The sequence below is a fragment of the Mizuhopecten yessoensis genome, unplaced genomic scaffold, assembly GCF_002113885.1.
Source record: "Mizuhopecten yessoensis strain PY_sf001 unplaced genomic scaffold, ASM211388v2 scaffold716337, whole genome shotgun sequence".
NCBI lineage: Eukaryota > Metazoa > Mollusca > Bivalvia > Pectinida > Pectinidae > Mizuhopecten > Mizuhopecten yessoensis.
This window is the reverse complement of record NW_018480066.1, coordinates 818,094-833,710: the sequence shown is the minus strand read 5'-3', so window position 1 is coordinate 833,710 and position 15,617 is coordinate 818,094. Positions and strand designations below refer to the sequence as shown.

Below are 15,617 nucleotides of genomic sequence, written 5' to 3'. Positions count from 1 at the left end.
CATAAACATATGCTAACAACTTACATGGTAAATTTCAGTAATCAACTTCGTAATAAACGACTCGCCCTTTGTGTTGAGATATGTCTCGGTGTCCAAAGTCGGTCTAACAACATGGCTTTGTTTGAAAAAGGAAGGCATATATGATGTTAGCATTTGAAATATTTCTTATTTCATTAGTCTCTATTCTCATTTTATTCTCATACCAAAATTGTTTTCCATCTATATCATAACTGGTTATGTACATTTGGCAGTAATTGAAAGTGTACGTGTAACTGGGTTATAATGGTATATTCAAATAGTAACTTGTCATGTGACCGGCAGTAACAGCAAGAGAATCAGCTGCTGGAACCCTTCCTAAGTTACTAAGATGATGCGCTTTTCGTAATGGAATTAAATATTGTATTTATATTTACATGTAATATTGCAAAACATCTATAGCGCAAATGAGGAATAATCTTTGCTGAAATGGACCCACTGTGCATGTTATTTGACTTCTTTGACCAATTATTCAAAATTCTTACTTTGTGGTTGCGTGTTATGTTAGGAGAGCTCAAAATAATGTTACTTCTGTTTCTTAACGAATCAAAAATATTAAGTCATTAGTGTCCCGAAGGCTGGTACGGTTTGTGACCGAGGTCGATCAGTACAAACATCTATCCCTGCTCTAATACAGTTGCCGAAATTAGGTCGCTCACATCTCATTCAAAAATGATTAAGCAAGCAATATCGTTGTATTCGAGGAAATGTTCCAGTTGGAGAAAAATTGATTAATTGAAGCTACATGCGGGTAATGCTAATAAAAGGAATAATCACCAGTGCGCACCTGTTAAACTGTTTCAAAAGCCTCCTCATTTTGCCTTTATGTAACTAAAATGTTCGCTTCTCTAACTATTTTTCAATCTTTTGGTTGTTAAAAAAGGGAGAAAATATAATTGATCATAATATTATACAAGATACAACACGGATTTCATCTTTTCCTTAAAAAACAAATTGGAGTCGTACTCTATAACGAAATCGACTTGGTGTGTATTTCTACGATATACGATAGATAATGCAAAGCTCATCTTCTCCTGCAAGTACTTAAGCTCTTTACGGCCCATCAACAAAACAGTATAAATGGCCAAATTGGTGCGAAATTTACAACATCAAACCAAACCTACTTCAAAAATCTGAAAGCATTCCCAATGGACTAAAATAGTGATACAAATTAAGATAGATAGTGGAAGGTTAAACTGTCGCGAGGGGGCGCCACAGACGTCACGCAAGATCGTTACCCCATACTCTTATTGCCAAGGATTGCAGTAACGCCATCTTATCGTGTGGCGTACCCTCTCCTCCCTTCCTCGACAGAACGGATCAACGCTTGGAATGCAGGACCCGAGAAGGTAAAAAAAAAAACAAGGTCTGTGAATAAATAAAGAGAAATCATCCATCAGACGGCATCAGCTGTGTCTCAAAATGTGATGCCAATTTGGCGTAATCTAGGGTCCCGGGTCGTTCCAATGTCCTATATTCTGTTCGACGGAGTAGTTGACAATCAGAATATGCTTGAATACTGAAACAGAATCTGCTTTAATACCGACGCTTAATTTTGTTTAAAGAAGATTTATGAACTCTCGAAAGTTGTACGTGGGGGTTATCCGCGGTATTTAGAGAGTGGTGTATTGTCAATAGTACTGTCGATTTAGACAGATATTATTAAATACATGTGATAATAAATATTACAGATAAAGCCAACTGCTGTTCGGCCAAAGATACTAGCTTTCGTCTATAGCTAGATTCTCATAACACTATTATCAGACGAATAAATATCTTTGTCTGAAAACAGGTTAAGGTTAGTTTCTACAGGTGATAGATCTATCTGTAGGGAACCAGGTAGGTACCTATCGTTAAGGTTGCTTTATACTTTTCTTTTTATACAAGAAACACGTTTGTGAACGAACAAAATGCACTTGAATTTGCCCCCTTTATAGCGCGCTCGTCTTAATTGAATAAGTTATTACGCATTGAAATTATCCATCTCTAGTAATTACATATTCCTGATCATAGGGGTAAGAAGGGGGCTGCTCCGAGATCGCTAAAAGTTGAGCAGTTTATAGGGAGGGAGTACCGACTACAATGTTTAGACAACACTGCCGGGCTTTGAGTTTTCAATTGACGATCCGCCATGTTGTATTGTACATCAAAATCGGCCTGCCGTTACCACTGTGGTTAGGGAAGACTTGCTGTCTCCAGCCAAACTAGCATAATTCTCCTCAAGAGGTAAGCTACAAAGGCAGACAAACTATGCCTAATATATGGTCCAGACTGGGCTGTAATCATGTCGTCTGCCCCGAGGCCGAGTAACAAAGGTTTTGTCTACTTCGATTAATTATAAATATTGTCAGAACATTGCATCTTTTAATTTTCCTGTCACAAACTTGAATTTTTTCAAACTATATTTGTAAAGAAGCTCGTTCGTTGTCCATTTTTTCTCATTCTGATTGATTTTCTGTAAAAAGTAAGAATATCTATAATGGACAAGATAACCATGCTACAATATCTTGAACGCAGAACTTAACATGTATATTTGTGAGTCGCCAACACATAATGGCGGATATTCAACATTGACGATTGTCATTGATGGGGAATAGTTTGGAAGATGTGTAGAGTCACCCCTCAGAGTTCCGCCATACTTTACTGGGCACCACTATGATGTAGAGGTGACGCCACGTGCACCTGACATGTATTGGTATCAAACTGGCTACAGTCGACTCCATAAAGTACATGTGTGTACCATGCATGTCAGAGACAGCAGACAGTGGGGATCGTCCTTCAGAAGCAATATTTATGTTTGAAATTGAAGAAAGTTTTAATCTTTTCACTGGGTCTCTCATGTTTTCGGCAAGTTGTTCACATTTGTTTAGTCTTGAGTATTTTGTCGAATAATAAAAGAACATAGACCAATTATCGTAAAATGTGTAATTTCCGGAGGGCGTTCTTGAACTTTCTTCGAAAGACATGTTTATGCTTCCGGTGAACACCATTGAATATAATATATACAGAGCAATGATGTATACTTCCGGTGAAAACCGTTTTATACAACTGATTAAGCAACGGTGTATACTTCCGGTGAAAACAGTTTTATACAACCGATAAAGCAACGGTGTATACTTCCGGTGAAAACCGTTTTATACAACCGATAAAGCAACGATGTATACTTCCGGTGAAAACCGTTTTATACAACCGATAAAGCAACGGTGTATACTTCCGTAGAAACCCGTTGTATACAACGGTTAAAGCAATGGTGTATGCTTCCGGTGAAAATCTTTGTTAACAATGAGGGATTCTGGTGAAAACCGTTGTATGTAACATATACAGCAATGGTGTATACTTCCGGTAAATTTGTGAATAAAGTCATGTGAGATAGAAACAAATGTACAAACGTATAAATATACTTTTAGGGCTGACTTCAGTGGATATTTTAGGGGTCTCTTCCACCACATTTTGCAGAGAACACCCATCATCGTGAACGAGTCTAGCATACAATTTTGCAAGGATTTGTTGTACGACCTGATATCTCTTATTACCGATGTCTGTAGAGCACTCCTGTCGTACGGCTCGTTCAACATAGGCTAGATACGTCTGATAACGAAAGACGCGTATTGACAAGGTTATATACGACCAGTACCACGTGACACAGCCATTGTTTGATTGCCAAACAGTCACGTCTTATTTTATTGAAGGCCATTGTAAAGAAACCGAGGGTTGATGTATGTAATGTGTAACCCGAATGAACTTTGATTAATAAAGTTGCCTCATTGTTAAAATTGCCAGATCAGCTTATAACGGTACAATATGCATGGAGTGCTGATTTTGTAGTCAACATTCAAGTGAGCATGGCTCTCTCGAATACATTTCAGTCAATTTCTATGCTATGTACGTCCTTTCTTTTTTGCGGTATAGATTCTATAAATAAAACGAATTTAATTGTCGAGCAGTAAATTGAATTCCATCTGCCCAAGAATCTTTTACATTAGAAGTAAATAATCACAATGGGTGGCGGCCTGTTTCTCTCGTTTCCTAGATCTTCGTGTAGATACGGATTACAATAAATTAGCCTTAATTGACCAGGAATGGCGATCTCTGTTTACAATTTTCCACAACTTGTGTTCCCAACCAGGCAATACCGACTTTAATGACAATTTCTGAATTAAATCCGTAAACGCTGAATTGCATCAGAATACCAGTTTTTCTTAATCATATCAATAAAATAATGAGCCTAAATAAACATCCCAAAGACACAGGTATTTAGAGGTCAGCTTGTCCGAAATTACGCTAAAGGGGACAGCTTCTTGTGGTGGCGGTGTCCAGCCCAAACCCCAAGGGATTCCCTAATAGGATGTTAGACGTCTGTCTATACAGTATGCGTCCCGAAGGGTCCCAAACGCATCCAGAAGGTCAGGTATAAGAACAAATAGTGTTTGCCGAGGGGTATCTAACGTCACATCGTTTAGGGTTTACCTGATGAAAAGACTAATTGAATTAATTTATACGTCATGTCGCAGCTGTGACATCATACCTGGAGGGAACGGTCAACCCATCACTAAATTATCGATTGTACATTGAAGACTGTTGTTAATAATGTGCTAAATACCGGCAGCTTGTCGGGGATATGGCCCCCAAACCCAGTCTTTTGTTGGCTGAAATTGACCATTGTCCAGTTCCCTTTTCAGCTTTCAACTGGATAATGGTGTTGAAAGGCCAGTTTGCTAGAATCAATGCCAATTTGTCGCCATCGATGTTATGTGAGGTTGGGTATGGAGGAGCGCCAATATCACACTATCTGTTACAGTGGGTATATTGAACATTGTATTGTACATTGGGTACCGTACAGTGTCGTGGGTAATGTGCTTACCCTCAAATCACGTACGGCGTATTAAAGTCGATAGTTTTTAGAATACGAAAGTGTATGAGGATAAAAGAAAAATCGCGTGTGCTTGTGTGTTTCCCTTCAATCTCTCCTCCTCCTCCTCCATCCCGTTGTAGATATACCTCTCACTGTATAACAGATCGATAAAACCTGTTTGATTCTTTAATTATAGATCGACGGGTTTTAAAAAGAAGCACTTGTTGTGAATATCTGTGTTAACATGTACGCCTTTTCACAATTAAACAAACCATTACAAAATGCACTGAATGACCCCGGGAACGACGAAATGGCTTCGCCTTACTCCGTGGTACTTCATATGGTGCCTTCTAAAACAGGTTAGCATCCACATGAGAATGTTCTATCGCGCATTTTTATCAGTTTTGTGTGCTAAAGAAAAACTATTAATTGGCATGCCATTCGGTACCTCTCTTCCCCAGCCCTCGCCCGGAGGATTATGTAGCCACGTTGTTGACATACAAAGATGCTTTCCTGACCATAGTCCCTAATAAAACGAGTAAACACCATGTTAAGATGTATGGGTTGTAAAGATTTGGCGCCAAACGGTTCGGCAAAGCGGGATGGTTGTAAGAGGCCACTTTCGACAAGGCGCCTCCCTAGGATTATGCCCCCACTCCCTCTCCCCCTCCCCCTCATCTCCACCAACTTTCTTCACATATCCCCCGTGTCATTAATATGGTAATTTTATGATAGTGGATGGGGGTATTAAATAGCATCATGCCATGGCACTTGCTCGATTTAAAAGACTAGTTTGCACGCTGGAACAAATCCCTTCCTCTTTCCCCCCGAGTGAAAAAGTGCCCGAACTGTATACATTACGCTTACTTAAGCCCGATGTGTATTGACTTCGCATAGAGACCTAAATTCGTAATTCGGAAAATTGCAAATAGATCATGTTTGTTCGTCGTTATTACACCATAACGTATTGATACAAACATTCAAAATCAAAATACGCTGGTCCATCAAACCAGTGTGTGTGCGGACGTCGGCTTGTCGTATTAGTATACAACCCAGTAAGCTAAATGATCGGGTCTAGTTAATTCCAGTTTAAATGTTTTTACGATTGCTGAGATAAGATAGGCGGCAGGTAAGTACTGTCGCGACTCGACACACGGGCAGCCCATTCATGGTACCTCCTCCCTCTCGTTATACCACCCTATATACATACCTATTTATACATTTAGCCGGATCGTATCTATTAAAGTCTCCAGCACGTCGCCTGGTAGCGCGGACAAAACCTCCAGCGTTCTTAAACAGATTTGTTCCACATTTAACTTTGAAAAGAGACAAATGATTTTAACCTTTAAAATAATAGCTATTGTATGTTTATATCTACGGAGCCTCGACAACTGTAAACGGTGTCAACACTGTCAATACGGATCTGAAAGCTACAAACAAATCAGTCTTACCACAGACTGAAATTCGGATGTCTTGTCTGTTTGCGAATTAAATTAATCTTGACATGAATTTGGGCATTTAGGGATTAGCTTACACCAGTACAGTGGGACGGTTTGTCCACTTGGTGATATAGATAATTATTTTTCGTATTAATAACCCTCGGTACATAACAGTTATTCAATATCACACGACCGGATTGACAGAAGAGTGGTTAATATGAATAATTATACTCAGCTCAACAATTGTTAATGCCATGCTGTCTGTTGACACCGACGATACTCCTTTTTTGTAAACACAACCATTATAGCAGGGTGCCAAGTTCATACGTATTTTTCGTTTACAAACCAAGTGGTTTTGAATAAAATTGTATAAATACAAATGTTTTAAACTTATCTGTGATCCCTGAGCAGAGATATACATATGTGTTAGGGCAAGTATCATCATACTCATCATCTCGAATCACGTGACATGTTTTAATACTTATACTTTCAACGCTTTACCATATGTAACTGGTGAATATAAATTTCTATATTTATCTATAAAAACACAAATGTAGCCGTATGTTTTTGTATATTAAGCTGTAAACCTTTTATAATGGACATGAATCGGACTTTTAAAGTATTGAATTTAACCTTTAGCAAAAACGAAGACAGTATATTTTAATATAAAATGTAACAATACAATATAATGTGGTACTACGATATGATACAGCAATACATAAAGGACGAAATTGGTATACGATTTAGCATTCACATCTTAATGTAAATAACTCTGCTACAAGATTCCTTGGAATGATAATTCAAAATAACTTTCAGAATATTACTATTAACTTTTTACTACTGATTAAGTGTTGCCGATACATAAGATATCAGTTAAAATCAGATAGGACATTCTTTGAATGAAATTGCTGTGGCAATAAGTTTTTGTTTTTATATTTCCACGTCTGACAGGCTACATGTATTTGTAACATGTCGCCTGTAACGGTTTGGGTAGCATAGAGAAAAGTTTTATGTGGGTGACTCGTGAGGTTTGGGTAGCATAGAGAACAGTTGTATGTGGGTGACTCGTGAGGTTTGGGTAACATAGAGAACAGTTTTATGTGAGTTACTCGTGAGGTTTGGGTAACATAGAGAAAAGTTTTAAGTGGGTGACTCGTGAGGTTTGGGTAACATAGAGAACAGTTTTATGTGAGTTACTCGTGAGGTTTGGGTAACATAGAGAACAGTTTTAAGTGGATGACTCGTGAGGTTTGGGTAACATAGAGAACAGTTTTATGTGGGTAACTCGTGAGGTTTGGGTAACATAGAGAACAGTTTTAAGTGGGTGACTCGTGAGGTTTGGGAAACATAGAGAACAGTTTTAAGTGGGTGCCTCGTGAGGTTTGGGTAGCATAGAGAACAGTTTTAAATGGATGACTCGTGAACAACCTTCGTCCCGTTGACAAGTGACAACTATATAATGAACGTCAGCTATGTGATCTCAGTGAACACAATTAACACGGGCACGTTCGGGTGAAATACTTCAAATATACTGAATCTATGCACGAAATCTACCTCAAAACAGTGAGTTATCGGCAGGGGTTTTTCGGCTAATTTCAAAACGTGCCCCGCTACTACGAAAACGTGCTACGTCATTCATAGTAATTAAAACAGTTCAGTATAGTTTTATGAATGAGTTAACATTTTCTGTGTGTTGTTTGTGAGGGTTCATCAGGACTAAGACGACAACTGTGATAACACTGTCTGATTTTAACTTACTGACATGTATCGAAACAGACCAGTAGCCAGACTTTTGACCACATGTGGTCATGCAGTAAGGTCTGGCGGGACTGACATTAGATCTGGTGTCCGAGTCTGGACGTAAACAAGTCAGTGTCTTGGATGAGCCCTTACACCAGTTCTCGTCCACTATATCATCTCCTCTTTCTCTCGTTAAAAGAAAATCTGGCAGTTTTATTTCACTTTTACACAGCTGTTGATTTGAATAACATGCCAACCTGTTTCGGTGTTCACCCCTGTGTCGTTAAAAGAACTTATGTTAAAAGATATACTTCGTATTTAGAAACATTTTTTTTGTATTAAAGTTCACACATGCATACACTACGGACAAAGCAGATATTTCTGTAGCCAGCTGGACATGTTTTGAATAATGTAAAACATTCACGATGATCTCTATATAAACCTGAAGTCGGGAGTAGTATCCGAGCATGAGTTATAACAACCATTTTAATAGCTCGTCCTAAAGCACCTGACAGTCGTTTTAATACTGCGCCACCTTTGTATATAATTACCTACTTTATATAATTTTTATTGGGCTTATTTTTTGCTGTATATAACATTCCTTGTCCTGGAATGAAGGTATGGATGTTTTAAGTTGTAACCAACCATGACGCTGTAACGTCGGCTCTAACGATGACAGATGAACAACACGTGAGGTCAAATTGAACTGCTCGTGTTTTTCATTCCGTTAATTATATTGCCCTTTATAGTACAACCAATTTGTTTTCAATCTTTACTAGTTATACAACATTGTTCGTATTCTTCTGTTACTATTGTGATGGTTTATTTAGTAGGATGCATATACATGTTCGCTAATCCTACTGAAACAGATTCTATTTATATAGGCCTTGTCAACTAAATAAATACTAATCATCTATGCGTTTTTTATGCTTATAATTTCGAATCAATTTTAGCGTCATAATTTCCTTGCGAGTTTTGTTATGTAGTTTAAATAATTTACTTTTGAAACAGACTTTTGCCTGTCGACTACTTTTGGTGTGTAGAGCGGGACCCCCTCCCAGCGTTATCGATCATCTTGTAGGTAAAATCATCGATTAGGTACTGGGGATATCAAAGCTGTGGAAAGTCAATTAAAACTGACTTTACGATGTTAGAAGATTGCCCTTAACGCGTATTTCATTTTATCGGGACGTGAAATCTCGTGTATTTATCCTCAATGCTTACTACATACTGGAGTTTGTTAAGTGAAATTTTGACATGCAAGTGGTTTCACTTTTAAAACTGTTTGTTCGTTACAAAACCTCTGATATTGTTACAGTTTGGGAGAAAGGCTCGTGTGGTGTAATTTCTGTGGATGGTAGTGGCATTGTATCTGTGGTGATCTTGTGACGTTATAACTGGAAATCATTACACTGTTTTATAAATTTATATATATGGTTTATCAACAAACTTGTTATGTTTTATTAATTAACACTATGTTTGATACGTACCTATTTCGGCGTGAATGCTCCTCACTGTGTTCCCAGAGAGATGGCCTTTTGATATTTGAGAATTTCGAAATCTGTCATAAAGGTCCAACATATATTTAGGAGCCTCCTGACCTACGCCATAAGGGGAGGAAATCTGGTCCCTGGGATGCTCATCTTTGAACCCAAGCAATGTCTTGACGGCTTCGTTTAATAGGACGTTCTGCGGTCCATCCGATACCTCTCTCGATAGTACAACGCACACTAGTACACCTAACAGCACTGTCAAATTTACCGTATGAAACATGACTTTAAAGCTCATAAATCCAACACAAGTTCACTTAAAAAATAGGTTGTTTGTTTTACGCGTACAATTTAATTCCTTGTTTTACACAACAACTCCACGTGGTTCTTAGGCAAAATGAAACCGATTCCACCATAGTATTTCAGACTTGAAAATTGATTTCAAAATCATTCAAAACGAGTCGTCATCTCGATGGTAAAGAAAACGCATAAGAGTGAAAGTTGACATTTTTGCTACACATTTTCAGAACGATGTTTGTTACACTCTGTAATAAAAAAATTAAAAAAACTATTGTTGAAATAAATCCCAATATCGGTGTAATTGATTGCTCACTGAGATACTAATTACTGTATTTTTCACAGCAGTGCAATGCAAATTACTGTATTTCATTCATATCATCCATTATAACACAAGCATGTACGTACGTATAAATCCAGATATAATTATACAGTAAAATCCGGCAGTGGTAAGATATGTGTATATACTATATATATGAAGTGGCTCATGAACGCGAGCACCTGTATGACAGGTATAAGAATTTCCAATGAATGCACAAAAACTGCTAATTTCCACTTGTATAGTGGCAGGCGGGCCATCCACATGTAGGAGAGTAGTAAACAGTGGACTACGTGGAGTACGATTGGGTGGTTCAGCGTGGACAGGAGTCGTCAATAACTCCCAGCTAAGCCCCGCCCCCAAACTGTCAGGGAGCTGCGCGGCACGCCGCGTGATTTATGCCTCTACTCGTCATTATTTTGGTGGCAGCAGTGGGATTTTAAGAATGTACAAATGGTCAAATTATTACTTGTAATTTTCTCCCCTTGCTTTTGACATAAACATTTGTCGTTCTTATCAAACCGGCTGTAGTGAATGTATTTTTGGGGCGTCATGTTCGGTTTCGCTGGCCATTTTACTACAGATCAGTATGTTTGTATGATAGGCCCCCCTGCACACACGGCAGGTAGATATTGTAATTAGTAAGCAGTCAGGAAAGTCGAACTGTGTCCTAAATATTTATTTCACTAATTTCATACTTATTTTAACCCAAGTCACTCCGGATTTAACTTTTTAAACACTACTTAAAAAGACAGCTTTAATTCACTTAGCCCCATTCTGCGCCATGCTGGTCTCTAAGTATTATTTTAAACCTCTTGAAGTGTAGGCAATGTCTAAAATCCCTCGCGTACTTCCTTTAATACCGTGTCGCGAGAGGCTATTGACAAAATTTTACAACTGATAAGTGACACTATATAGATTTTACACTAGCTTTACAGCCGGAGTGATCGGAGAACTCCGCGTCCAGGCTGTTTAATAGGTTTGTGCGGAACCAGTGTATCTAAAATATGGTCACACTCTTACAACACGATAAACAACTCACCTTCAGATGTGGTACTCAGTATGTCAACACTGCAAATATCACGAAAAAGTATAACGGAACAGTGGTTCAGTAATCTTACCTTGTAATTATTCATCAGGGAATATTTTCTAAAGTAACCTGACTAATTTAAAGAATCCTGATAAATGATTTATACACTATCTTCAGTGAAACAATGTAAATATCCTGCTAGATTCAGTGATACATATCTTGTTATCTTCAGTGATACATATCCCGCTATCTTCAGTGAAATATATCCTGCTATGTTCAGTGATACATATCCTGCTATCTTCAGTGATACATATCCTGTTATCTTCAATATACATATCCTGCTATCTTCAGTATACATATCCTACTATCTTCAGTGATACATATCCTTCTATCGTCAGTGAAACATATCCGGTTATCTTCAGTGATACATATCCTGTTATCTTCAGTGATACATATCCTTCTATCTTCAGTGATTCATATCCTTCTATCGTCAGTGATACATATCCTGCTATCTTCAGTGATACATATCCTGTTATCTTCAGTGATACATTTCCCGCTATCTTCAGTGATACATATCCTTCTATCTTCACTGATTCATATCCTTCTATCGTCAGTGATACATATCCTTCTATCGTCAGTGATACATATCCTGTTATCTTCAGTGATACATATCCTTCTATCTTTAGTGATTCATATCCTTCTATCGTCAGTGATACATATCCTGCTATCTTCAGTGATACATATCCTGTTATCTTCAGTGATACATATCCTTCTATCTTTAGTGTTTCATATCCTTCTATCGTCAGTGATACATATCCTTCTATCGTCAGTGATATATATCCTTCTAAATTCAGTGATATATATCCTGTTATCTTCAGTGATACATATCCCGCTATCTGCAGTGATACATATCCTTCTATCGTCAGTGATACATATCCCGCTATCTGCAGTGATACATATTTTGCTATCTTCAGTATACATATCCTGTTATCTTAACATATCCTTCTATCTTCAGTGATACACATCCTGTTATCTTCAGTATACATATCCTGCTATCTGCAGTGATACATATCCTGTTTTCTTCAGTGATACATATCCTTCTATCGTCATTGATACATATCCCGCTATCTGCAGTGATACATAACCTGTTATCTTCAGTATACATATCCTGCAGATAGCAGGATATGTATCCTGTTATCTTCAGTATACATACTGAAGATAACAGGATGTGTATCACTGAAAATAGAAGGATATGTTAAGATAACAGGATATGTAACACTGAAGATAGCGGGATATGTATCCCGCTATCTTCAGTGATGCATATCCTGTTATCTTCAGTATACACATCCTGCTATCTGCAGTGATACATAACCTGTTATCTTCAGTATACACATCCTGCTATCTTCAGTGGTACATATCCTGCTATCTTCAGTGATACATATCCTGCTATCTGCAGTGATACATATCCTGTTATCTTCAGTATACATATCCCGCTATCTTCAGTGATACATATCCTGTTATCTTCAGTATACATATCCTGATATCTGCAGTGATACATATCCCGCTATCTTCAGTGATACATATCCCGCTATCTGCAATGATACATATCCTGCTATCTTCAGTGATACATATCCTGCTATCTTCAGTGATACATATCCTGTTATCTTCAGTGAGACATATCCCGCTATCTTCAGTGATAAATATCCTGCTATCTTCAGTGATACATATCCCGCTATCTGCAATGATACATATCCCGCTATCTTCAGTGATACATATCCTGATATCTTCAGTGATACATATCCGGTTATCTTCAGTGATACATATCCTGCTATCTTCAGTGAGACATATCACGCTATCTTCAGTGATACATATCCCGCTATCTTCAGTGATACATATCCCGCTATCTGCAATGATACATATCCTTCTATCGTCAGTGATACATATGCTTCTATCGCCAGGGATATATATCCTTCTAAATTCAGTGATATATATCCTGTTATCTTCAGTGATACATATCCTTTTATCTTCAGTGATATATATCCTTCTATCGTCAGTGATACATATCCTGCTATCTTTAGTGATACATATCCTGTTATCTACAGTGATACATATCGGTTATCTTTAATATACATATCCTGTTATTTTAAGTGATACATATCCTGTTATCTTCAGTGATACATATCCTGTCCGCTTCAGTGATACATATCCTGTTATCTTCAGTGAGACATATCCCGCTATCTTCAGTGATAAATATCCTTCTATCTTCAGTGATACATATCCCGCTATCTTTAGTGATACATATCCTGTTATCTACAGTGATACATATCGGTTATCTTTAATATACATATCCTGTTATTTTAAGTGATACATATCCTGTTATCTTCAGTGATACATATCCTGCTATCTTCAGTGGTACATATCCTGTTATCTTCAGTGATACATATCCCAGTGATACATATCCTGTTATCTTCAGTGATACATATCCTGTCCGCTTCAGTGATACATATCCTGTTATCTTCAGTGAGACATATCCCGCTATCTTCAGTGATACATATCCTGTTATTTGCAGTGATACATATCCGGTTATCTTCAATATACATGTCCGGTTATCTTCAATAAACATATTCGGTTATCTTCAGTGATACATATCCGGTTATCTTCAATATGCATATCCCGCTATCTTCAGTGATACATATCCTGTTATCTGCAGTGATACAGATCCGGTTATCTTCAATATACATATCCGGTTATCTTCAATATACATATCCTGTTATCTGCAGTGATACATATCCGGTTATTTTCACAATACATATCCTGTTATCTGCAATGATACATATCCCGCTATCTTCATTGATACATATCCTGTTATCTGCAGTGATACATATCCTGTTATCTTCAGTATACATATCCCGCTATCTTCAGTGATACATATCCCGCTATCTGCAATGATACATATCCTTCTATCTTCAGTGATACATATCCCGCTATCTTTAGTGATACATATCCTGTTATCTGCAGTGATACAGATCCGGTTATCTTCAATATACATATCCGGTTATCTTCAATAAACATATTCTGTTATCTTCGGTGATACATATCCGGTTATCTTCAATATGCATATCCCGCTATCTTCAGTGATACATATCCTGCTATCTTCAGTGGTACATATCCTGTTATCTTCAGTGATACATATCCTGCTATCTTCAGTGGTACATATCCTGCTATCTTCAGTGAGACATATCCCGCTATCTTCAGTGATAAATATCCTTCTATCTTCAGTGATACATATCCCGCTATCTGCAATGATACATATCCTTCTATCGTCAGTGATACATATGCTTCTATCGCCAGGGATATATATCCTTCTAAATTCAGTGATATATATCCTGTTATCTTCAGTGATACATATCCTTTTATCTTCAGTGATATATATCCTTCTACAATGATACATATCCCTCTATCTTCAGTGATACATATCCTGCTATCTTCAGTGGTACATATCCTGCTATCTTCAGTGAGACATATCCCGCTATCTTCAGTGATACATATCCTGTTATCTGCAGTGATAGATATCCGGTTATCTTTAATATACATATCCTGTTATTTTCAGTGATACATATCCTGTTATCTTCAGTGATACATATCCTGTTATTTGCAGTGACACATATCCGGTTATCTTTAATATACATATCCTGTTATCTGCAGTGATAGATATCCGGTTATCTTTAATATACATATCCTGTTATCTTCAGTGATATATATCCTGTTATCTTCAGTGATACATATCCTTTTATCTTCAGTGATATATATCCTTCTATCGTCAGTGATACATATCCTGCTATCTTTAGTGATACATATCCTGTTATCTTCAGTGATACATATCCTGTTATCTGCAGTGATAGATATCCGGTTATCATCCTGTTATCTTCAGTGATACATATGCTTTTATCTTCAGTGATATATATCCTTCTATGGTCAGTGATACATATCCTGCTATCTTAAGTGATACATATCCTGTTATCTACAGTGATACATATCCGATTATCTTTAATATACATATCCTGTTATCTTTAGTGATATATATCCTGTTATCTTCAGTGATATATATCCTGTTATCTTCAGTCATACATATCCTTTTATCTTCAGTGATATATATCCTTCTATGGTCAGTGATACATATCCTGCTATCTTTAGTGATACATATCCTGCTATCTGCAGTGATGCATATCCTTTTATCGTCAGTGATACATATCCTGCTATCTTCAGTATACATATCCTACTATCTTCAGTATACATATCCTACTATCTTCAGTATACATATCCTATTATCTTCAGTATACATATCCTACTATCTTCAGTATACATATCCTCCTTCGGTGTCCTCTGAATTTTAATGGTCACGATGGCTGTCGTC

At 37.4% G+C, this 15,617-nt stretch overlaps 1 protein-coding gene across 1 annotated transcript in view; it reads right to left on the bottom strand.

Annotated features, from left to right (window-relative positions):
• LOC110443301 (bone morphogenetic protein 3-like) overlaps positions 1-10,415 on the bottom strand; it is a 28,098-nt gene extending 17,683 nt beyond the window's left edge. The window contains exon 1 of the mRNA XM_021487446.1: positions 9,558-10,415. Coding sequence (XP_021343121.1) covers positions 9,558-9,855 — 298 coding nt within the window. The 5' untranslated portion in view covers positions 9,856-10,415. The remainder of the gene's footprint in view (positions 1-9,557) is intronic.
• Between the last annotated feature and the right edge of the window lie 5,202 nt (positions 10,416-15,617).